This window comes from Sander vitreus, chromosome 14, assembly GCF_031162955.1.
Source record: "Sander vitreus isolate 19-12246 chromosome 14, sanVit1, whole genome shotgun sequence".
Classification (NCBI taxonomy): domain Eukaryota; kingdom Metazoa; phylum Chordata; class Actinopteri; order Perciformes; family Percidae; genus Sander; species Sander vitreus.
In genome coordinates, this window is record NC_135868.1 from 1,369,370 (window position 1) to 1,395,765 (window position 26,396).

General features: G+C 41.7%; 1 protein-coding gene across 1 annotated transcript in view; it reads left to right on the top strand.

Moving 5' to 3' along the window:
- The first annotated feature begins 3,476 nt into the window (after positions 1 to 3,476).
- The window catches only part of LOC144529231 (uncharacterized), a 39,035-nt gene continuing 16,115 nt past the window's right edge, over positions 3,477 to 26,396 (top strand). Inside the window, 7 exon segments of the mRNA XM_078268236.1 lie at positions 3,477 to 3,725; positions 4,612 to 4,812; positions 10,078 to 12,462; positions 16,260 to 16,532; positions 19,666 to 19,833; positions 21,669 to 21,743; positions 22,607 to 24,226. Coding sequence (XP_078124362.1) covers positions 3,533 to 3,725; positions 4,612 to 4,812; positions 10,078 to 12,462; positions 16,260 to 16,532; positions 19,666 to 19,833; positions 21,669 to 21,743; positions 22,607 to 24,226 — 4,915 coding nt within the window. The 5' untranslated portion in view covers positions 3,477 to 3,532.

Genomic DNA, 26,396 nt, shown 5'->3' on the forward strand with positions numbered 1-26,396 from the left:
CACATTTTTCTCCCATCCTGAAATGCTGTGTGGACTAGCCAGACCTTCTTCCGCAGTGCTGTGGAGGAAGGTCTGGCAAAGCAAGACTACACATATCCTAACATCAGAACTGATGAGAGACAATTATACATTTATTTTATTTACGGTGCTATTTTGTGCTACATTGTTAACAAAGACAGAAAAACAGCTCTTCAGCCAGTACAGGTTGGGGGGTTAGATGGGTCAAACAACACAGGACTTCCTCCAGGAGACCGGGGTTTGTCCCGCGTGTCACTGAAACGTACATTTCATAACCCCACCCACCATCTTTTCCTAACCCTAAATGTCATTCTTGTCCCACGTGTCAGTTAAATGTACGTCCCGACCCAGAGTGTCAAAAAGTGACGGCAACACTCCTGACCAAGCGTGAGACTTTTAGCGTCAATAGCAAACGCCAAAGACACCTGACCAAGCGTCTGTATTTGACGCGATGGGGGTGAGAATGTGTTGTTATATTATATTGCAGCGGACGCTGTCTGCGTGGCGTATTGAAAAGTGTAACCACACTTTAACAACTTTATTGGCATTAACGTGACTCGTTGCAACTTGAACAAGCTGCAGAGGTGACGTAGTTTGCTCGAGCTGAGACCCGCTATCTGTGAGATATGCAGAGAGGAATAAGAAGATCGGGCTTACGTAATACGTATGAGCTCTCAGGTACCGAGATTTGGCACGATTGATATTATGTGAATTGATCCCCGGTAGTACTGGCCTAATCATTTCATTTCATTTAAAAAGAAATTTAACATTTTTAAAACCAAAAAAAAAAAAAAAAAAATCAGGAATTAACAACAAAAAAACAAAATAAAAATATAAAATGATTAGTTGGAGAAGGAGCAGGCAAATAGCTTATTTGGTCCCTCCCCTTATTTCACAAAATCATATTACAAAGTAAATAGATATGCAAATACAGCATACAATCTTTCAGTCTTACAATAACTAACAACAATACAACAATAACCTTCAAAATTACAATCCCATTCCTGTGTTTTTGTCTATTTTCGTATTGGTCAAGTAATGATTTCTTTAATCTATTTTTTAACTGAATGATATTATGGCTCTGTTTGACGTCATTGTTCAGTCCATTCCATAAGGTCGCCCCACAAACTGAAATGCACATGCTTTTAACAGTAGTTTGCACAAGAGGTTGCTTGAACATACATTGTCCTCATAGATGATAACCCCCGTCTCTTTCATTAAACATTGCACGTATGTTACAAGGTAAATTATTTTCTTTAACTTTAAACATAAATTGCACAGTTTTTAATGTAACAATGTCCATGAATTTCAGCAAATATGAATTAAAAAACAGACGTATGATCATAGTACCTGGTGTGATTTGTTATCCTAATTGCTCGTTTTTTAATCTTTTGTAAGTTGCTTTTGTAGGTATTTCCCCAAACTTCCACACAGTAGTATTTTTGTTCAAGGTGTATCTAGTTTTGCTCAATATACAAATACTCCTGACCATCTTCATGCACAGACATTTAATGTGTGGCTTCCAGCAGAGTTGATGGTCAAGTACAACACCCAGAAATATATTTTCATAGACTCTTTCATTATCAATTACTATTTTAACATCTGTATTTATAGTGCAATTTCCAAATATCATGAATTTAGTTTTGTTCAAGTTTAAAGATAACTTATTTGAATGAAACCAGAGTTTTAGTTTATTCATTTCATTAGTGACCATTTCCAGCGTCTGCTGCAAGTTATCACCACAACCAAAAATATTTGTGTCATCTGCAAAAACAGTAAATTTTAGTACATTTGATAATTTACAAATGTCATTTAAGTAAAGGATAAACAATTCCGGGCCTAAAACTGACCCCTGTGGGACGCCACAGGAAATGCTAAGACTCACTGACCGGTGATTACCCATTTGAACAAACTGACTCCTGTTCTCAGTGTTTTATCCAGTTAAAGGCCACACTTCTTATTCCACACCTTTCCAATTTTTTAACAGGATTTCGTGATCTACAGTATCAAAAGCTTTTTTCAGATCAATGAAAATCCCCATTGCATAGTTTTTATTTTCAATACAATTTGTTAATCTTTCAACTAACTCAATAAGTGCCATAGACGTTGACCTACCGCATCTGAATCCATACTGACTGTCCATTAGTAAATTGTTTCTGTCAATGAAGTTATCTAGCCTTTTGACAAATAGTTTTTCAAGTATTTTTGAGAATTGAGAAAGCAGAGATATTGGTCTGTAGTTATTGAAAATATGTGAGTCACCAGATTTATAAAATGGGATGACTTTAGCTACTTTCATCTTATCAGGAAATACTCCTGTTTTAAATGATAGATTTTATATATATATGATAGTGGGTCAACTATCCCGTCTATTTCTTAATCCGGTTGGTACCCTAAAAAGTACAGAGTTTCAGTGTCCAACTTTTAAAAATGTTGTCATGTCATGTAGTGCATTAACAACACTTAACTAAGCAGCCATTAACGCACACAGATGCATAAACTAATACACATGTAACCCTTGCAAAGATGGACTACGAGTGAGATAAGTGTTATTGTCCAAATCTGTAATCATTGTCCAAAATATAAAAGGGTTTGGGGTCAAACTTTTAAAAATGTTGTCATGTCATGTAATGTAATCCCGTGTTTTAAAGACATGTTCAACATCAGCATTCTGTCTCTGGGGCAGTCCGTTGAGAAAAGAACTAAGAATAAATAAAATAAGACTAAAGATGGACAACAAGGCCACATCAACAATAACTAACAGTATACAGCACCAATACAAGATTAATACATGAAGAATTCATGAGGGGAACACATTACACATTATTTACTAGTTGTCAGGGAGCTCAGAGGACTCAAAAGCGTGACTCAGTGGTAGAGGTAAAGAGGTAATGAAGTTTATTGTACAAAGTACAATCTAAGGCGAAAGGTATCAAGAACAGGAGGCAAAAGACGTGGTCGTAAAACGGGCTATAGGTCTAGAAAACACTGGGATTTGGTCCCCTGGTAGTACCGGCCTAATCTGGTTGGTACCCTAAAAAGTACAGAGTTTTGGTACCCAACCCCACCCTAAACCCAACAAGGGTTGAAGGTGTTTCAGAGGTACTGCAGTGACTCTGGGAGGGTTTCATCTCCTGGTATTGGCTGGACAAACGCTGTGAGGAATTACAAATTGTGAAATCTTGAGTCCCTCTTTGTTTTTTGTAATGTCATGTGTAAGGCTTAGATAATATAATAAAATGTACATTTATTATATTAAAACTTTTTTCAGAGCTCTGAAAATGTAATAAAGTATTTGTCTTTCTTCCAAAGTGCATTTTAATCATTAATCTTCTTTGTGTGTATTTCTGAGGAAGTCTTGAACACTTCCGGACTTTTATTTTGAAGCTCAGCAAACTAATCTGCACCGGAAGCTGTAGCCTTCACTGCGGCTAACTTCACACTTTGAACAAGATGGCGTCTAGCAGAAAGGTGTGTTAGCAGAGTCTCTCTGTTGTGTTGAGAAAGAGGTAAAATGTGTAAAGTCCAGATGCTGAGAGCGTTGGTGGAGCAGCGACTAACTGCGGCTGCTGAAGAGATATTTGGGCTGTTTGAAAGAACGATAGCAGAGTACGAGGAGGAACTTTGTCGTTCAAAAGTGGAGAACGAGCGACAACGGGAGCTACTGGACGCTGTTTTCAGCCCTCAGCTTCGGTTACACAGAGCAGGTTTGGTCATTAAACCTTCAGATCTTTCTCTCCTTCCTGTCATCTCTTCTCTCAGCAAGGATACGACGATAGGACGTATGTAATAAGTATTTATTCATAACATCTACTGTAATCTTCGCTCTTTAACAGGCCTTCGCCAAACCCACCAGACTCCATGTAAATAATCAGTACTTTTGTCATCGTAAAACACACTGCATTCAAAGTCGACAGAAACACAATAAAACTCTCAAAAGCCGTCGTGGTTCATCTTTTCACTGTTCCTACAATCACCACTCTGGTTTGGTTGAAATTAACCCTTAATTCACCCATTTACATGTGGAAATACGCTGGTTCTATACACGCTAAAAGTACTGATTATTTACATGGAGTCTGGTGGGTTTGGTGATGGTGATTTCGGAGCTGTTAGGACTGTATATGTGATTGTTACATAGTAGCGATGTTCGCCTTGGAACACAACAGCACAGAATTGTAACCACTGAGGCTGTCTGTCTGTCTGTATCTCTCTGTGCGTGTCTGTGTGCCTGTCTCTGTGTGTGTGTTTGTCTATGTATGTATGTGTGTCTGTGTGTGCGTGCGTGTGTGTCTGTCTGCGTGTCTCTGTGTGTGTGTGTGTGTGTGTGTGTGTGTGTGTGTGTCTAACAAGAACAAATACAAGATACAAAAACATGACAATTCAAGTCATCTTAACCGGTACTTAGACATAGTCATATTTTCTATATACTGTCTCCAGTTAGCTTGTAGGACTGACTTCATATAGGGCCCTATGGAGTCTTATAGCTTTTTTAGAGTCTCGTTTTCACACTGACCACCGAGCTAAACAACTTTTCTGGGGGAAACCCTGCAATCTCTAAGTTTTAGCTGACATTAACTTCTGTCTGTGTTTCAGCTTTGCCTCCAGAGGACAAAAGCCAGATTGTTATTAAAGAGGAGCAGCAGGAGCCAGAGCCCCCCCCACACATTAAAGAGGAACAGGAGGAACTGTGGAGCACTCAGGAGGGAGAGCAGCTTCAAGTGCTGGAGGAGGCTGATATCACCAAGTTCCCATTCACTCCTGTCCCTGTGAAGAGTGAAGATGATGAAGAGAGAGGTAGGAACAATGTTAACAAGGTTTTTAGGAGAAATAACGGGAAGATGTGCAGATGTCAAGAGCATAAAAGTTCAAGAGAACCTGGTTTATTTTATTTTAGGAGTAGGGTTCCTTTCACACTAGTCTCGCACTGCAGAGGAAGGTCTGGGTAGTCCACACAGCATTCCTGGTTGGGAGAAAAACGTTCTCTGGTTTATTGGTATTTCTTTAAACCAATCACAATCGTCTTGGGCGGTGCTAAGCTCTGGACGTTACGGTAAAGCCAGTAATGAAAAAAACCATCAAAAAAGATTGAACAAAGCCGGACGGAGCCACAGTGCCTCTGCTAAATAGTCTAAGGAAGGAACTTGTTTTGGTGGATCATGTTTACGTTCAAAAGAACATCTATGAAAATTACATCTGTGTGTGTGTGTGTGTGTAAACAATATTACAATAACGCGTCAATAGTATTAAGGGAAAAAAACATTCAGACTTGTTTAAAAAAGCGTCAAAAGGTGAAAAAGTTGAATAAAGTGCTAAAACATAAAAAAAACTAAACATTTAAAAAAAAAAAAACCTGTCAAACTTCAGAGAAAAAGCACCCAAAAAACATTAAAAAAAGCATCCAAAGCATAAACTCCAGTACTGTCTGATACCCTTAGCATCAGAGATATTAATTCAAGTTCAAGAGAAGCTAGTTTATTTTATTTTAAGAGTATGAGGCTACGGTTACATTGCTACGTTTTGTTTTAAAAAGGAATGTCTTCTGCTTAATGTAGAATCTGTAGGTGTTTACCTTTACATATGTTGCATGCTTTTTTCAGGGTACATTATGCTGCTTGATGTGATCGTCCACATCAAGCAGCAGTGCTTGTTTGTCTTTAATTCAGTCTATAACTTAAGTCTCATTAAAGCATTTAAAGGTGGCGCATTGGCTGAGGAAATGATCCTCTGAATCACAGGAACTTAGTGTGGTACCAGTTGGTTGCTGGTCTGTAACATTAGTCGGACAGCTCCACTGTAGTCAGTATTTGCTGTACCAACAGGTGTTGACTGAAAAAGACTGCTCCTCCTAGATTTTAGTTTCCTGCTACTTGCAATCTAATTGGAGACGAACAGCCAATCAGAATTAACCTTTAATTCTCCTATTGGTTGGTTTTGTGGCACACTTGTAACGCTGTGGAAATCTGAGTGAGTGTGTCAAGAGTTGAGTGTGCAGAGTGAAGAAGTTGAGAGCGAGGGAGACATGACTGGAGCGCAGCAGCGTCTACCTGCGAGCAGAGAAAGACATGCAAATACATTTATTATGCACGAAATAGGTTTTTGTTTACTCAAACTAAATTATTTTTTGCGAGTGTTAATTTCTGTTCAAAATGCAATGTAATGTGCTTGGAAAATATAGTTCTCTGTGCTCAAAACATACAGTTACTCGCTCAGGAATGAGGCACACATATAACGCCATAGAGGAATAGCTAAATATTTGACACATCGAGCAAAGGAGAGCAGGAGAGGGAGAGGGATAAGCCGTTGCTAATGGCTAAGCAAAAGTAGCTAACAGCATTTTAACAATTGTGAGATCAGCGAGGCAGTCGCTGTAAGAGAAGAGAACTATAAGTGCTTGAGTATAACTGGTGTAGTTTAAATGCAATCCAGGCAAATAGCCACTAAATTAAACAATAAAGCAGAGTTGAGTAAGTTTGTTGGGTGATTGCACGTTTACTTCCCCCGCCAGGAACCAAGACACTGCTTGATTACATTAGACTCGAGCGGTTGCGGTTACATTCGGTCTCGACATACTATTTACACACTCATACTGACCGACACTGTACTCACGCACTGGCCACGGTTACATTCAGTAGCCTGGTGCACGGTCTCCTCGTGACAGCCTACCTACCATGTAACAAACATTTAACTTAACATAACTACCAAGATAACATTACGTGTATTTGTATGTCATATAATACTTTCCCCATGGTAATGTAGCCTATGAATTTCCATGAACACAATTCAAAAATGCATGAGACATAAAGGCTTCTGCTATCGGGTGATAACACCCTATATCTTCTGCCAGAGGATGAGAGCTCATCTGGCATGGAGAATAAAATTCACACCATATTCTCTGTGCTTGCCTGGAGATACTGGTTTCTATTCCTCTCCATAACCTTCAGGACAGTCACCTGACAAGCAAGTTTTAAATGTGATGTTTTTAGATATTTCCATGCTTTCTGACATATGAATATGCTCTGTAATGCAGCCTTGTATAACATAAACCCTCTGATTTCAACACAGGCCTTCCAGCCAAAGGTGTTGTCCATATGAGCATCAAGGTGTCTATATGAGCAGAGCCGATTGATTGGTTCATTCATGACCAGGGCTGTAGCGATACACTAATCTCACGATATGATACGATACACCAATTTACTTGGATTTAATTAATTGAACTGAAAACTAAAAACCTCAATTACACAATATATGTCTCTGACTGGACAGAGAGTCTACAGCTTGCAAATGCTGGACAAAATGAATCAAAGATGTGTTGAGAAAATCAGCTCCATTTATTGAAAGCTTACAGGCCTTTGAAAAGTAAATAACGTGCAGTATTCCAATCAACAATGGAGTTAAAAGGTGCAGCAAGTGGCCTGTTGTGAACAGTTTCTTTGACAGCTTTTTTAGCTTGACACTGAACATATGAGGCAGCCAGTCTAGCCACCAGGTAAGTAAACATAGCAGCATGGCTTCTCCTCAGAACACACCGAAGAAACGCCGACTTGAGCGTACGCTCTGCCCGTGCGTGAAACGTAATACGTCTCCATAGCAGCAGGCGGCGCTGCTCTGTATAGTTTCCATTAACAGTCTGATTGTTTCCCAGAAAATGAAAACCGGCAGCTGATTGGACAAACGCGTCACATGGTCCTTTTTCTCCGGAAATTCACAGCCAGACTGTCATGGCGGCTTGTTCAGAATACGATCTCATATTGTACTAAAATATTTCACCGAAACGTGATTCTGAAAACATTTGGAGAGAGAAACAGGCCGTGCAGTTGCTGAATCTGTCTTCATTTCAGATCGACAAAGGTCAGTTTAAAAGGTTTTCGTCAGAGTTTGAGAGGCTCATCCCGCTCGCCATTTCCGGGTGAGTCCCGACTGTCCTGTCTCTGACTGAACATGTCAGGTCGGCCAAAATGAAGGCCGACAGCTCCTCCAACGGACGATGGCACGGAAAACACTGAACAGACTCGAGTCACCGACCTCGCCAGACGGTCAGACGGACGCTAATCGTCTCTGTGTGTCAGCGCCCGTAGACGTCGGCGTCTGTGTAACGTTAGTACGGGTAACTTGCTCTACAGCGACACTAGCGGCTGGCTGACCAAATCGCTCTTCCTGCAACGTGAACGGGGGTAAACACGGGGGATTGAATGGGACTTATGTATCGTTACTCGCGGCTTAAAAATCGATACTTTCTTGGGAGAAAAAATATTGATTTTTATCGCAGAATCGATGAAATTGCTCAGCCTTATTCATGACCTCTGATACTCTCTGACCCATGTCACCACCCTTTCCTCAGTTTGTGAAATGGTTGAATTAGATTGTTGGCAAGGCACCACTGCACACATGTCTCTGTTTCAGCAGAATAGGCAGAAGTACTCAGTAGACTGAGGTAGATTTGTGCCAAAAATGCCAAAACACATGTTGTATATGTACACATACCCATACAAAGCTATATACATCTCACTATGTGAACAAAAATCTCGGCAACAATCTGCTTATCCTTTTAATTTCCTGAAAATGTTTCCTAAAACTGGTCCCTTCTTAGTTTTGAAAAGGTAGTCTCTCAGTAAAGGCTACAAAGGTTAGGATGGCTACAAGCTGTAACCATGGTGATTGATATGAGGATCATCTTCTGAATATAATAATTAATGTTTGCCATGTTTTACCATAAATTGATATTTAAAAAAAACAACTAATAATGCAGTTTGATTTTAAATCTTACAAAGTCCCACAAATAAATGTTTTTTCCCTTTTAGTCTTTGCTATTAACATTCATCAACTGCAAAATTAGAAATTTGCATTTTTAAATAATGATGCATGGAAAATAAAATAAAAAATGCTTCCCTTTGTAAAAAGTTTTTTAGTTTTTTACAACCGTACAAGTTAAAACAAATGAAAATGACTCAAACAAGCCATTAGGCTGTATTTCTAAACCGTCAGCTGTAGGTTTTTATATATACTATATTTAAGGCAAATCAAAGTTCTTAGCATAAAACACTATTATTTCATTATTGGTATTTTTATTGTGTGAATTCTCATGTAGATAAACAACGTGCAACATTCTTTCACAGGCGAGGAGCGGTAATTACCATGTCACTTCCGCTTTTTTTTTTAAACGTTATTACGGTGCAACTTACTGGAACAAAGCTGAGCAACGTGTTGGTGGTGAAAAAAACACTGATTATATATATGTACATTGAAGCGATACTGTCGTTAAAGACCCGCTGATCGCTGTCTGATTCTGTGAATGAATGCCCGCATTGCATTGTGGGATATTGGCTTTGAATCCGCTCAGCTCAGCTCATATCGTCGTGTTCTGTTTTACAGCATACTGTAGTATTTCACTGGCAATAAGACCGAAATATTATTAAAATAAAGACATTAATACCATGATAACATCTAAATAAATGTTGATAGATGTAGCAGATAAACAACAAAGTAATCCAGCTTCCCTGGCCGCAGTAGACCAATATAATAACATTAAAAGAAATACATATAAACCATGATAAAATCTTGTGAATAAATGTTGATTAAAACAGTTATTGGGCTAAAAATACCAATAATAAAACCGCCACAGATTTCGAGTTAAGGGGGGGGCGTGTTTTTCAGGGCTCGACATTAAGGCTTGTCCGCTTGTCCGGAACAAGTGGATTTTTTGTAGGGCAAGTGAAAGAGAAATTTACTTGCCCCACTGGACAAGTTAAAACTCTAATATGCTACCTAAAAATAGCGTTCTTTTCACTGTTAGTCTCGTTTGCTGTTAGGTTACATATAGTCACTTTAATTACCGACTGCGCCACTTTGTGCTCAACAGCGCAGTTGCATTATTTCACCAGAAGAGGGCCTTAATATGTCAGTCAACAGCCTTTCCAACAGTTTTCCAAGGCTGAAAAGGAAAACTAGTAGTGTAGATGTAACCGTAGTAACTGACTGAACAATCAGTATTTCTTTATAACAATCACAATCCAGGTGATAATATACAGTTCCACAACATTTCTCTGTATGTGTTTCCTGCAGATGTTGAGCAGCTGTTGGTGGTTAAAGAAGAGGTTCCCCCTGAGCAGCAGGAGTGTAGCTCCGGTGTGGACCAGCAGGAGCCAGAGCCCCCCCCACACATTAAAGAGGAACAGGAGGAACTGTGGAGCAGTCAGGACGGAGAGCAGCTTCAAGGGCTGGAGGAGGCTGATATCACCAAGTTCCTATTCACTGCTGTCCCTGTGAAGAGTGAAGATGATGAAGAGGAAGCTCAGTCCTCACAGCTTCATCAAAGACAAACTCAACACATGGAAACAGAAGCTGATGGAGAGAACTGTGGAGGAACAGAACCTGCCAGGAACTCACATCCACTTTTACAACCAGAGACTGAAGACCAGACTGGAGACTCTTCTGATCCTGAGGCTGATGACAGTTCTGATTGGAAGGAGACCAGAGCACCTCAGTCAGCTTTAAACTCTCTGAAACATGATTCAAAATGTAAGAAACAATTCAGCTGTTTAGAGTGTGGGAAAAGATTTGGCTTCAAGTCACATCTGAAGAAACATATGAGAACTCACACAGGAGAAAAACCTTTTAGCTGCTCAGTTTGTAATACATCTTTTACACGGAGAGGAAGTTTAGAGTCACACATGGCCGTAGTCCACACAGGAGAGAAAACATTCAGCTGCAGTGTTTGTAACAAAAGATTTGCCCAGAGTTCTGATGTCAAAACACATAAATGTGTTGATCCGATGGAAACAGAAGCTGATGTAGAGGACTGTGGAGGACCAGAACCAGCCAGGAACTCACATCCACTTTTACAACCAGAGACTGAAGACCAGACTGGAGACTCTTCTGAACCTGAGACTGATCACAGTGCTGATTGGAAGGAGACCAGAGAACCTCAGTCAGCTTTAAACTCTCTGAAACATGATTCAACATGTAAAAAAACATTTAGCTGCTCTGAGTGTGGGAGAAGATTTGGCCGCAAGCACCATCTGCAGACACACATGATAACTCACACAGGAGAAAAATCTTTCAGCTGCTCGGTCTGTAAGAAATCTTTTACACAGAGTGGAAACTTACGATCACACATGAGAACTCACACAGGAGAGAAGCCTTTCAGCTGCTCTGAGTGTGATAAAACTTTTACTGATAGTGGAACCCTGAAGAACCACATGGGAACTCACACAGGAAAAAAACCTTTCAGCTGCTCAGTTTGTAAGAAATCTTTTACACGGAGAGGAAGTTTACAGTCGCACATGGCCGTAGTCCACACAGGAGAGAAAAGATTCAGCTGCAGTGTTTGTAATAAATCTTTTACACATAGTGGAAGTATACAGAAACACATGAGAATCCACACGGGAGAAAAACCTTTTAGCTGCTCTGAGTGTGGTAGAGCTTTCACTGATCGTGGAAACCTGAAGACACACATGATAACTCACACAGGAGAAAAACCTTTTAGCTGCTCAGTCTGTAAGAAATCTTTTACACACAGTGGAAGTTTACGGTCACACATGGCAGTCCACACAAGAGAGAAAAGATTCAGCTGCAGTGTTTGTAACAAAAGATTTGCCTGGCGATCTTATGTCAAAACACATAAATGTGTTGGTCAGATGGAAACAGAAGCTGATGGAGAGGACTGTGGAGGACCAGAACCAGCCAGGAACTCACATCTACTTTTACAACCAGAGACTGAAGACCAGACTGGAGACTCTGCTGAACCTGAGACTGATGACAGTGCTGATTGGAAGGAGACCAGAGAACCTCAGTCAGCTTTAAACTCTCTGAAACATGATTCAAGATGTAAGAAACAATTTAGTTGCTCTGAGTGTGGGAGACGATTTGGCTTCATGTCACATCTGAAGAGACACGTGAGAACTCACACAGGAGAAAAACCTTTCAGCTGCTCTGAGTGTGGCAGAGCTTTCACTGAAAGTGGACAACTGAAGACGCACATGAGAACTCACACAGGAGAAAAACCTTTTAGCTGCTCAGTCTGTAAGAAATCTTTTACACACAGTGGATATTTACGTTCACACATGAGAATCCACACAGGAGAGAAACCTTTCAGCTGCTCTGAGTGTGGTAAAGCTTTCACTGAACGTGGAACCCTGAAGAACCACATGATGACTCATTCTGTAGAAAAGCCTTTCAGCTGCTCAGTTTGTAATAAATCTTTTACACAGAGAGGAAATTTACAGAAACACATGAGAGTCCACACAGGAGAAAAACCTTTCAGCTGCTCACTTTGTAACAGAAAATTTGCCCAGCGGTCTAAACTCAAAACACATAAATGTGTTGGTCAGATGGAAACAGAAGCTGATGGAGAGGACTGTGGAGGACCAGAACCAGCCAGGAACTCACATCCACTTTTACAACCAGAGACTGAAGACCAGACTGGAGACTCTTCTGAACCTGAGACTGGTGACATGGAATAACGTTTGTGCATTTAAGTCCAAGCAAAACTTCTCAAGTATCAAACAAAAAGTCTTAATGTATCAACATCTAGATGGAAGACATTATATTGTGTGGTAGGAAAAAGTACACTCTTAATTTAAATATTTTATTAGATATTGTTTTGTCTTGTAATGTCTGTCATATAATCAAGAAATCAGACAAATGTAACCACCCGATATTTTATATGGCCCACACATATATTCACTTCTTTCTAAGTAACGCATGTCTAGCAAGATTCATTATTAATCATGTAGAAAAGGAAGATGAAAGGACCCAGCGGCCCACTAACTTTAGACCCAGCCGTAGCCGGTCAGCGGACTGCTAACGTTAGACCCAGCGACAGTAGGTCAGCGGCCCGCTAACGTTAGACCCGGTGGCAGGGAGTCAGCGGACCGCTAACGTTAGACCCAGCGACAGTAGGTTAGCGGACCGCTAACGTTAGACCCGGTGGCAGGGAGTCAGCGGACCGCTAACGTTAGACCCAGCGACAGTAGGTTAGCGGCCCGCTAACGTTAGACCCGGTGGCAGGGAGTCAGCGGACCGCTAACGTTAGACCCAGCGACAGTAGGTTAGCGGACCGCTAACGTTAGACCCGGTGGCAGGGAGTCAGCGGACCGCTAACGTTAGACCCGGTGGCAGGGAGTCAGCGGACCGCTAACGTTAGACCCGATGGCAGGGAGTCAGCGGACCGCTAACATTAGACCCAGCGACAGTAGGTCAGCGGACCGCTAACGTTAGACCTGGTGGCAGGGAGTCAGCGGACCGCTAACGTTAGACCCGGTGGCAGGGAGTCAGCGGACCGCTAACGTTAGACCCGGTGGCAGGGAGTCAGCGGACCGCTAACGTTAGACCCAGCGACAGTAGGTTAGCGGCCCGCTAACGTTAGACCCGGTGGCAGGGAGTCAGCGGACCGCTAACGTTAGACCCAGCGACAGTAGGTCAGCGGACCGCTAACGTTAGACCCGGTGGCAGGGAGTCAGCGGACCGCTAACGTTAGACCCAGACGAAGAAACCCTGACCCCGCTGTACGCGCGCACGCTCACACGCAGACATGCTAGGAGACATGCACTGTAAAGTTCACGGCTCAATTCGAGACCTAGACCTTATTATACATCCATGTCAGAGACTCACTGACAACATCGCTTCTGGTAAGTAACGTTAAAACTAACGACACAGTATCCACTGCCGTTATCTACTAGTCAAGACACACTTTAATCATTATGAATGTACAGCAAACGGACAGAGTTACTGAAGAAGTTATCATTGATAAAGGACTGTCCGTTATTTATTTCAGGGGCCACCGGAGGAGTTTTGGGATCTTTAGTCAAAATAGACCTGACCCTCCCCTCCCCAACAATTTATTGATGCCTTCTGTACTGGTTTGCGCTTGGCAAAGACATACAGATGGCCATGTTTGTTTGTTTGTTTTTACAGCCATGACATATGTGACTAAACCTCTGCATCCTCATCTTACACATCACACTCCTCTGTTATGGTGTGCTGGCCATTTCAGGAGATTTACTCACTAACATTGTTGTGGAAACACAATAAGCATGGAAACTAAATGCACACTTTACATTACTGCATTACTGCATTACTTCAAATACTAAGTTACTCATCTAGTAAACTAGTATTCACATTAAATAAAACAAAAAATTGAGACCATTCAGCAAAGCACACTGGATAGTAACAAATTCAACACTGGTAGCTATGGACTCGTCACTAGGCTTCCTCAGTCATTGTATATTTTAGCATTTAGATAAAGCTGCCAAAGCTGAACATTATCCAAAACTCCATTTCTCAGACGAGCATCAATTTGGGAGCTTGCATGCTACCACTCCTTCCTTCTCAAATGCCTTGAAAAGGCTGTCTTTTTTATATATATATATATATATATAAAAATAACACATTACACATTATTTACTAGTTGTCAGGGAGCTCAGATGACTCAAAAGCACGACTCAGTGGCAGAGGTTAAGAGGTAATGAAGTTTGTTGTACAAGGTACAATCAGGCCCGTATTAAGACAATGTGGTGCTCCTCCACTATACCTCAAATATGAGTTCTAGGAAAAGAAGCACAGACTGTGGACCGGTCTTTTACACTTCTCTGCTTACTGAATAAAACTGTGTGCTTGATAAACACGGAGATGGATTGGGCGCAACCAAGTCTCACCCAGAAGAGGGGGGGTTTCTGTGAAAAAGGTTTTTCTTTGCTTGCCAATTACATTGAATCAAGAAAGCCAACCACTTATCATTTTTTATAACAGTTAATATTTTACATTCATCATTATGGGGGGTTAAACTGGCCACAAATGATACATTTGCGCGTACTTGTGGACCAACTCAACTCTGACAGATTGGGGAGGGGAGTGATAGTGGTCATGTAATATTGATTTATTAATAATTTATTATTATTATTATTGTGAAATTAGTGTTCATTAACGAGTAATGTAAGGTCTTTCAACAATTTCAAGTGAATGATATAACAATTTACGGAAAATATTGTTAAAGACTGTCTCATGTGGTGCCCCCCCCACTGGTTGTGAATGGTTGGCCCAAGTGCCTTTATGGATAATCCGGGCATGCGTACAATCTAAGGCAAAGGTATCAAAAACAGGAGGCAAAAATCGTGGTCGTAAAACGGGCTATAGGTCTAGAAATCACTGGGATTTGGTCCCCGGTAGTACCGGCCTAATCTGGTTGGTACCCTAAAAAGTATAGAGTTTTGGTACCCAACCCCACCCTAAACCCAACAAGGGTTGAAGGCGTTTCAGAGGTACTGCAGTGACTCTGGGAGCGTCACATCAGGCAAAGCTCTCAATCTACCGGTCAGTTTTCGTTCCTACCCTCACCTATGGTCATGAACGAGATCCAGGGTACAAGCGGCTGAAATGGGTTTCCTCAGGAGGGTAGCTGGCGTCTCCCTTAGAGATAGGGTGAGAAGCTCAGTTATCCGTGAGGAGCTCGGAGTAGAGCCGCCGCTCCTTCATGTCGAAAGGAGCCAGTTGAGGTGGTTCGGGCATCTGGTAACAATGCCCCCTGGGCACCTCCCTAGGGAGGTGTTCCAGGCACGTCCAGCTGGGAGGAGGCCTAGGGGAAGACCCAGGACTAGGTGGAGGGACGTCCAGCTGGGAGGAGGCCTAGGGGAAGACCCAGGACTAGGTGGAGGGACGTCCAGCTGGGAGGAGGCCTAGGGGGAAGACCCAGGACTAGGTGGAGGGACGTCCAGCTGGGAGGAGGCCTCGGGGGAGACCCAGGACTAGGTGGAGGGACGTCCTGCTGGGAGGAGGCCTCGGGGGAGACCCAGGACTAGGTGGAGGGATTATATCTCCAACCTGGCCTGGGAACGCCTCGGGATCCCCCAGTCGGAGCTGGTTAATGTGGCTCGGGAAAGGGAAGTTTGGGGTCCCCTGCTGGAGCTGCTACCCCCGCGACCCGACCCCGGATAAGAGGACGAAGATGGATGGATGGATGTCTTTCTTTGTTTTTGTAATGCCATGTGTAAGGCTTAGATAATATAATAAAATGTACATTTATTATATTAAAACTTGTTTTCAGAGCTCTGAAAATGTAATAAAGTATTTGTCTTTCTTCCAAAGTGTATTTTAATCATTAATCTTCTTTGTGTGTATTTCTGAGGAAGTATTCTGAAGAACATTTCCAGACCTTTATTTTGAAGCTCAGCAACTTGAACACTTCCGGACTTTTATTTTGAAGCTCAGCAACTTGATCTGCACCGGAAGCTGTAGTCTTCACTACGGCTAACTTCACACTTTGAACAAGATGGCTTCTAGCAGAATATGTGTTAGCAGAGTGTCTTTGTTGTGTAGAGAAAGAGGTAAAATGTGTAAAGTCCAGATGCTGAGAGCGTTGGTGGAGCAGCGACTAACTGCGGCTGCTGAAGAGATATTTGGGCTGTTTGAAAGAACGATAGCAGAGTACGAGGAGGAACTTTGTCGTTCAAAAGAGGAGAACGAGCGACAACGGGAGCTACTGGACGCTGTTTTCACCCCTCAGCTTCGGTTACACAGAGCAGGTTTGGTCATTAAACCTTCAGTTGATCTTTCTCTCCTTCCTGTCATCTCTTCTCTCAGCAACGATATGACGATAGAACGTATGTAATAAGTATTTATTCATAACATCTACTGTAATCTTCGCTCTTTAATAGGCCTTCGCCAAACCCACCAGACTCCATGTAAATAATCAGTACTTTTATCATCGTAAAACACACTGCATTCAAAGTGGACAGAAACAAAACAAAACTACCAACAGCCGTCTTGGTTCATCTTTCCACTGTTCCAACAATCACCACTCTGGTTTGGTTGAAATAAACCCTTAATTCACCCATTTACATGTGGAAATACGCTGGTTCTATACACGCTAAAAGTCCCGATTATTTACATGGAGTCTGGTGGGTTTGGTGATGGTGATTTCGGGGCTGTTTTCTACATAAACAAAGGTTCTTATTTAATAGGTAATCCCTTAGGACTCTATAGGTGATGGTTACATAGTAGTACAGATGCACCGATTACAATTTTCTTGACCTATTGAGTTTGGCCAGCCGATACCAATTTTAGCCAATTCCGATTTCTTTTTTTTCTAACCACTTTACGGCACACACAAATATTTATTTTCTATCTTTTCTTTAATAGAACATCTTACATTTTTATTTTGCATAGAACATAAAACATTTTTTGAACAGATAATTGATCACTATAAAATATAACTATATAAATGACTCCTGGTGTGGGAAATTAACACACATCTAACGTGCAACGTTAGAACCATTTCCTTCCTTTCACATCCAATAGCCAACAAAAAAAAAAAGTGCTATATTTAGCAAACTAAACTTCTGTATGAAAACAGGTAGTAGCCGAATTCAGAGTTATTAAACTAGGCATGATGAACGTGCATAATGAACGCGAGCAGACCGTTCTCTTAATACATCCATGGAGCAGACCCGCGGGACTGCGCCGACTGCGCCCGCCCACGTCGTCCTGCACTGCGCATGCTCATATGACGGTTCTCCTGAGGTCGTGTAGCTGTAATAATGGATATAGCTAATTATTGTAATTCACCATGTGTTCTATTAATACATCCATTGTATTATCTTATGATACATCCGAGGGATGTATGGATGTATGTATGCTGTAAAGCCTGTAACGTTATTAGCGTTTCGGCTATCGGCTAGTAGCTAACATCAGCGGTAGCTAGCATGGGTGTAGAGGTGCAACGATGAATCGATTAATCAATTAGTTGTCAACTATTAAATTAATCGCTAACTATTTTGATAATTGATTAATCGTTTGAGTCATTGTTTTGTAAAAAAAAAAAAAAAAGATTTCTCTGATCCCAGCTTGTTAAATGTGAATATCTTCTAGCTTCTTCTCTCCTTTGTGACAGTAAACTGAATATCTTTGAGTTTTGGACAAAACAAGACATTTGAGGACGTCCTCTTAGGCTTTGGGAAACACTGATCCATATTTTTCACCATGTTTTTTATAATGAACATTGTCGTTGACTGATGATGTCAATGACTGCAGGCTAACTTTAGTAGCTAGCGCTAGCAGGCTAGCTAGTACCTAGCTAGTAGCACGACATAATTATTACATCTCCTTCGTTGTTTAAATACATCCATCGTTTATTTAGATAAGCATGTAAACGATCAGGAACAACGAAGACACAATGTTTAACGTTAGTGAATATTTTAGACAATGAAACGGCGAGTTCATGAGTTCTCCACATAGCTAGCTAGCTATACCATGAACGAACTAGCTATACTTGTTGTGAGTTGTGAGTTGTGAGACACACACGAGAGAAGCTCATGAATGCACGTGTTGCTACCGGTTGCTACAACAACCACTGAGGCTTAGAGGGTGTGTGTGTGTGTCTCTGTAATGTGTGTGTGTGTGTCTCTGTGTGTGTGTGTGTGTGTGTCTCTATCGTGTGTCTCTGTTTGTGTTTCTCTGTGTGTGTATGTGTGTATGTCTGTGTGTGTGTCTCTGTGTGTGTGTGTGTGTCTCTGTTTGTGTTTTCACTCTGTGTGTATGTGTGTATGTCTCTGTGTGTGTGTGTGTGTGGCGTATTGTCTCTATACATTGTGTGTCTCTGTGTGTGTGTGTCTCTGTGTGTGTGTGTCTCTGTGTGTGTGTGTGTCTCTCTATACGTGTGTCTCTGTGTGTGTGTGCCTGTGTGTGTGGCAATCTCTGTGTGTGTGTGTCTCTGTGTGTGTGTGTGTGTCTCCTCACTCGTGTGTCTCTGTTTGTGTGTTTCTCTGTGTGTATGTATCTCTGTGTGTCTCTGTGTGTGTGTGTGTGTGTCTCTCTATACGTGTCTCTGTTTGTGTGTTTCTCTGTGTGTGTGTATGTGCTGTATGCTCTCTGTGTGTGTGTGTGTGTGTCTCTCTATACGTGTGTCTCTGTGTGTGTTTCTCTGTGTGTGTATGTCTCTGTGTGTGTGTGTGTGTGTCTCTGTGTGTCTCTGTGTGTGTGTATGTGTGTGTGTACCTGTGTGTCTCTCTATCTCGTGTCTCTGTTTGTGTTTCTCTGTGTGTATGTGTATGTCTCTGTGTGTGTGTGTGTGTGTGTCTCTATCGTGTCTCTGTGTGTGTGTCTGTGTGTGTGTGTGTGTGTGTCCCTGTGTTTCTCTGTGTGTGTCTCTGTGTGTGTGTGTGTGTGTGTGTCTGTGTGTGTGTGTGTGTGTGTGTGTGTGTGTGTCTCTCTATATGTGTCTCTGTGTGTGTGTGTGTGTGTCTGTGTGTGTGTGTGTGTGTGTGTGTCTCTATCGTGTGTCTCTGTTTGTGTGTTTCTCCATGCGTGTCTCTGTGTGTATGTGTGTGTGTGTGCGCCTATGTGTGTGCGTGCGTGTCTCTGTGTGTATGTGTGTGTGCGTGCATGTGTCTGTGTGTGTGTCTGTGTCTATAACAAGAACAAATACAAGATACAAAAACATAATGACAAGTCAAGTCATCTTAACCAGTACTTAGACATAGTCATATTTTAAAATCTCCATTTAGCTTGTAGCACTGACTTCATGTAGGGCCCTATGGAGTCTTATAGCTTTTTTTTAGAGTCTCAGTTTCTCACTGGCCACCAAGCTAAACAACTTTTCTGGGGGAAATCCTGCAATCTCTAAGCTTTAGCTGACTTTAACTTCTGTCTGTGTTTCAGCTTTGCCTCCAGACGAAAAACAACAGGTTGTTATTAAAGAGGAGCAGCAGGAGTGTAGCTCCAGTGTGGACCAGGAGGAGCCAGAGCCCCCCCCACACATTAAAGAGGAACAGGAGGGACTGTGGAGCAGTCAGGAGGGAGAGCAGCTTCAAGCGTCTACTGATAAATGTGAAGAATTTGCTACTTTTTTTCACAAATTATAGTTATCAGACAGAATATTAGTGCATCGAGGTCTATAATTCATCCTACCCACCAGTTCTCCAGGAATATGATTGCTACCATGATTCATTTTCTCCCCATTGACCTCAAAAAATTAAATGACATTGTTGGACAGCTCAGGTCTTCTACCTGCTGCTTGGACCCTCTCCCCACCCCATTTTTTAAAACAGTTTTTAACTGTTTAGCACATGAGGTATTAGATATTGTAAACTCATCTCTTAAATCAGGCATATTTCCTGCAGTACTTAAAACAGCTGTCATTAAACCACTCCTGAAGAAGAGCAATCTTGACACAACGGTCATCTGTAACTATAGGCCCATCTCCAACTTGCCATTTTTCAGCAAGATAATAGAAAAAACGGTTTCCTTTCAGCTCACCAACTATCTAACGTTAAACAACCTTCTGGATAATTATCAATCAGGCTTTCGGCCTTATCACAGCACAGAAACCGCACTTATTAAAGTTGTGAATGATCTGCATATAAACACTGATTCTAATAAATGATCTGTCCTTGTGCTTCTGGACCTCAGTGTCGCCTTTGACACCGTTGACCATCAGATTTTATTACACAGATTAGAAACATGGGTTGACCTGTCTGGTCCAGTCTTAAACTGGTTTAGAACTTACCTGTTGGATAGGCAATTCTTTGTGTCCATTGGGGATTTTGTCTCGGACAAAAGGGCCATTATGTGTGGAGTTCCCCAAGGTTCAATTCTTGGACCATTATTGTTTAATCTCTACATGCTCCCACTTGCACGTTATAAAGAAACACAACATAAATCACCCTAACTATGCAGATGATTCACAGCTATACATATCCTTAACTCCTGATGACATGCATCCCATACACTCCCTAATAAATTGTATCTGTGATATCAACATGTGGATGTCAGAGAACTTCTTACAACTAAACAAGGATAAAGCTGAAATACTTATCTTTGGTGCTAAGGCTCAGAGACAGAAAATTCTGGCCTATCTCAGTTCTCTGTCTCTAGAGAGCAAAAGCGAAGCTAGAAATCTGGGTGTTATATTAGACAGTGATTTACATTTTAAGCGTCATATCAATCAAGTCACAAAATCAGCCTTCTACCATCTTAAAAATATTTCTAAATTAAGGGGTTGATACACGCATTTATAACAAGTAGATTAGATTACTGTAACGGTCTTTTCACCGGCAGTCCGAAATTAACTGTGCAGCGATTACAATTAATTCAAAGTGTGGCTGCACGCGTTCTGACTGGAACAAAGAAGTTTGAACATATTACACCTGTCCTTAGACTTTTACACTGGCTCCCAGTAAAGGCTAGAATTGATTTTAAGATAGTATATAAAGCTCTCAGTGGCCTTGCACCTCAGTATATTAGAGACATGCTCATTATATATGAACCAGCAAGAACCCTCAGATCTACAGGCAGTGGTCTTTTAACCATCCCTCGCTGTAACTCCAGAGCAGGGGAGGCTGCTTTTTGTGTCTATGCCCCAAAGATATGGAACACCCTGCCAGTGGAACTGAGAGAGGCCTCCACACTGAACACTTTTTAAAAAAGGATAAAAACCTTTCTTTTTACTAAAGTTTATGAATAACTGAGTTTGTCGCTGTTAAATGTTGATCTATTAAGTGTGTGTGTGTGTTTGTGCGTGCGTGTGTGTGTGTGCGTATATATTTCACTCTTTATAACTCTGTATGAAGTGTTTTATTTATGTCGCTTTTGTACGAAGCACATTGTGTTATATTAACTTATATGAAATGTGCTATAGAAATAAAGTTTGATTTGATTTGAAGGTCTGGAGAAGGCTGATATCACCAAGTTCCCATTCACTCCTGTCCCTGTGAAGAGTGAAGATGATGAAGAGAAAGGTAGGAACAACATTAACAGGGTTTTTAGGGGATATAAAGGGGGAAAAAATCTGCAGAAGTCATGTTCAAGAGAACCTGGTTTATTTTATTTTAGGAGAAGTATTGGCTTGCCTGCGGCCGACAAAACTCATTTCATAGTCTCTAAGGTAGAGGATGTTGTAACTGCCGCTTTGGACGTGTTGATTCTGGTAAGGCCTCACTGTATTTGAAACTAGGCTGCATCCTGAGATCAGGGGAAAACTTCACTTCCGACTCGAAGGACCAATTCATGAGTTGGTAATAATAATAAACATATAGGGATGTACTGCTTGGGGAAAGAAATAACACCAGTTGCTCCATTAAGTTGCAATAAAAACAGACATCCATGTCATTTACATAGGAGAATGTCAAAATTGTCCAAATACAACAGTCTTACTAGAAATTTACTAAAGGTACAGCTAAACTAGCATTAGCATGAGGAAGCCGCATGGTGATTACATCAACAGAAGTCTCACCAAAACACAGTGAAAAACTCAAATAATGTCCAGATCAGTTACAAATGATTGGTTTTACTCACAGTTCATCAGAGACACACACAACTTAAACCATTTGAATGCAGTAAAGTCCTCTTCACACACTGTTATTCTGACATGTCTCTTGTTATGCTTCTTAATGACCGACTGCGCCACTTTGTGCTTAACAGCACAGTTGCATTATTTCACCCCAAGAAAGCACTAATATGTCAGTCAACAGCCTTTCCAACAGACTGGTAGCGTAGATGTAACCTAAGTAACTGACTAAGTAACCAGTATTTCTTTATAACAATCACAATCCAGGTGAAAAGATACAGTTCCACAACATTTCTCTGTGTGTTTTTCCTGCAGATGTTGAGCAGCTGTTGGTGGTTAAAGAAGAGGTTCCCCCTGAGCTGCACGAGTGTAGCTCCGGTGTGGACCAGCAGGAGCCAGAGCCCCCCCCACACATTAAAGAGGAACAGAAGAAACTATGGAGCAGTCAGGAGGGAGAGCAGCTTCAAGGGCTGGAGGAGGTATCTGATATCACCAAGTTCCCATTCACTCCTGTCCCTGTGAAGAGTGAAGATGATGAAAAGAAAGCTCAGTCCTCACAGCTTCATCAGAGACAAACTCAACACATGGAAACAGAAGCTGATGGAGAGGACTGTGGAGGACCAGAACCAGCCAGGAACTCACATCCACTTTTACAACCACAGACTGAAGACCAGACTGGAGACTCTTCTGAACCTGAGACTGGTGACAGTGCTGATTGGAAGGAGACCAGAGAATCTCAGTCAGCTTTAAACTCTCTGAAACATGATTCAAAATGTAAGAAAACATTCAGCTGCTCTGAGTGTGGGAGAAGATTTGGCTTCAAGACACATCTGAAGAGACACATGAGAACTCACACAGGAGAAAAACCTTTCAGCTGCTCAGTTTGTAATACATCTTTTACACAGAATGGACATTTACAGTCACACATGGCCGTAGTCCACACAGGAGAGAAAAGATTCAGCTGCAGTGTTTGTAACAAAAGATTTGCCCAGAGTTCTGATGTCAAAACACATAAATGTGTTGATCCGATGGAAACAGAAGCTGATGGAGAGGACTGTGGAGGACCAGAACCAGCCAGGAACTCACATCCACTTTTACAACCACAGACTAAAAACCAGACTGGAGACTCTTCTGAACCTGAGACTGATGACAGTGCTGATTGGAAGGAGACCAGAGAACCTCAGTCAGCTTCAAACTCTCTGAAACATGATTCAAAATGTAAGAAAACATTCAGCTGCTCTGAGTGTGGGAGAAGATTTGGCTTCAAGACACATTTGAAGACACACATGAGAACTCACACAGGAGAAAAACCTTTCAGCTGCTCTGAGTGTGATAAAGCTTTCACTGAAAATTACGACCTAAAGAGACACATGAGAATCCACTCAGGAGAGAAGCCTTTTAGCTGCTCAGTTTGTAAAAAATCATTTACACAGAGAGGAAGTTTACAAAAACATATGAGAATCCACACAGGAGAGAAGCCTTTCAGCTGCTCTGAGTGTGGTAAAGCTTTCACTGATAGTGGGACCCTGAGGAACCACACGAGAACTCACACAGGAGAAAAACCTTTCAGCTGCTCAGTTTGTAAGACATCTTTTACACGGAGAGGAAGTTTACAGAACCATATGAGAACTCACACAGGAGAAAAACCTTTCAGCTGTTCAGTCTGTAAGAAATCTTTTACACGGAGAGAACATTTACAGAAACATGTGGTAGTCCACACATGAGAGAAAAGATTCAGCTGCAGTGTTTGTAACAGAAGATTTGCCCTGAGTTTTCATGTCAAAAGACATAAATGTGTTGGTCAGATGGAAACAGAAGCTGATGGAGAGGACTGTGGAGGACCAGAACCAGCCAGGAACTCACATCCACTTTTACAACCAGAGACTGAAGACCAGACTGGAGACTCTTCTGAACCTGAGACTGATGACATGGAATAACGTTTGTGCCTTTAAGTCCAAGCAAAACTTCTCAAGTATCAAACAAAAATCTTTATGTATCGACATCTAGATAGAAGACATTATATTGTGTGGTAGGAAAAAGTACACTCTTAATTTGAATATTTTATTAGATATTGTTTTGTAATGTCTGTCATATAATCAAGAAATCAGACAAATGTAACCACCTGATATTTTATAGGGCCCACACATATATTCACTTCTTTCTAAGTAACGTATGTTTAGCAAGAGTCACTATTAATCATGTATCAATATGGGAGTTTATTCACAACACATTGGGTTCATGTTTTAATTTTGTGTATCATGTTTAAGCACAATTTAGGCCCAGCAGTCTCTGAGAGGAGACTTTTCTGTCTGTGTCAGGGAGACGGGAAGTGCAGGTTGAAAGCTATCTTTAGTTTAAACAAGGGAGATGTGAGGGAGGTAGCATAGGGAAGTTAGCCTAGCATGGTGTTTCCTGTCAGGGAGAGGAGGAGAATCAAAGCTGAGATGGACATATTATGATCTGTATAAAACTATAAAAACTCACTTGTGCATTGCTATGTTCCAAGGTAATATGATCAGTGACACCAACATGATTAAGGTTGGTATGTTAGTAGTTATTGTCTGGGTCACAACGACCTAGGTGTACTTCAGAAAAGGAAGCTGAGAGGACTGTTAGAAGTAAAACATATCACCAGTTCAGCTCCATCTTAAGATGTAACGGACATGAGGTAACTGTGGGCGTGAATGTGTCCAACTGACACCGACCACAACGCTGTATAAGAAGAGAGTCATATGAAACTTAGATTCAGTTGTCTATTTGACTGACTATCACCGGTGGTCAGTTGATGTGTCTGAGGCAGCTCGGTTTGTTTGTTAAAATGTAACAAATAAATCTGCATGGAGTGAATATCAACAGTCTCAGGAGTCTTCATGGAGTCCTTGTATGGAAATAAAATGAATAGAAAGGTTATTGGACTGTTTGCCGTGGTCATTTGATGGGTACACCACACAAAATGGCGATTGTTGTTAGTTGTCACAGTGACAATATGCGTCAGTGGGGCCATAAACTGTGTCGAAGCTCGCTGGGAAGAGAGCTGCCCGACGCAGCTCAGGAGATGTTCTCAGAGGGAATGAGGACCGCTAACGTTAGACCCAATGACAACGGGTCAGCAGACCTCTAACGTTAGACCCAGCGGCAGTGAGTCAGCGGACCGCTAACGTTAGACCCAGCAGCAGTGAGTCAGCGGACCGCTAACATTAGACCCAGCAGCAGTGAGTCAGCGGGCCGCTAACGTTAGACCCAGCAGCAGTGAGTCAGCGGACCGCTAACGTTAGACCCAGCGGCGCTGAGTCAGCGGACCGCTAACGTTAGACCCAGCAGCAGTGAGTCAGCGGACCGCTAACGTTGGACCCAGCAGCGGTGAGCAGGCATGCAACCTCCTAACCTTTTGGCGAAATTTTCTGTTTTTGAAACCAAAATGGGTCACCGACGTGATTTGTGTAGATTCGGTGAAAAAAATATTTGATTAATGATTAATTCATGAGTATGATTAAGGTCCTTGTTTCACAACATTAATATAACATTTACAGATTGGATGCTTTATATCCAATAAGTATTTATAAAATTAAATGTCCAAATTTAGCGTGCAAAGCTTGTTCTTTTGATGACTCAAATGTATGCTATATAATTCAGTGTTTCCTGCTTCATGAAGGTGAAGTTAATGTTAGAGCTTAGATCTGGCCCAAAAAATCAACCCGACCCAACCCGAGCCCGTGCACGTTGTGTCCGAGCCCGATTTCAACCCCGACACTTCTTTAATCCGTTATAACTGACGTTCTCAACTACAACTCAGAGTTGTTTAAGTCAACACATTTCTCTGTGAGGGCTTGCTTCGCCCTCATGTTTGGAGAAGTAACAGAAGAGGACGTTGGAGGCTGACGATCATCTTTTCTGCCACGGCGAGCCTGCTTCACGTGTCTGTTCATCATCCAAGTCCCCGTTTTATCTGCCGTCGTAGGCGAGCAGCGTGCCGCACTCAGCCTAATGCATTCAACAAAGACGACACACCTGTCGTCACTGCCCACGCCTCGTTTAAAATGGTTCCACACCTCCGACTTTCCTCCAGACTTGCTCAAAGGTAATTCTCCTGTTTTTCTTTTTTTCT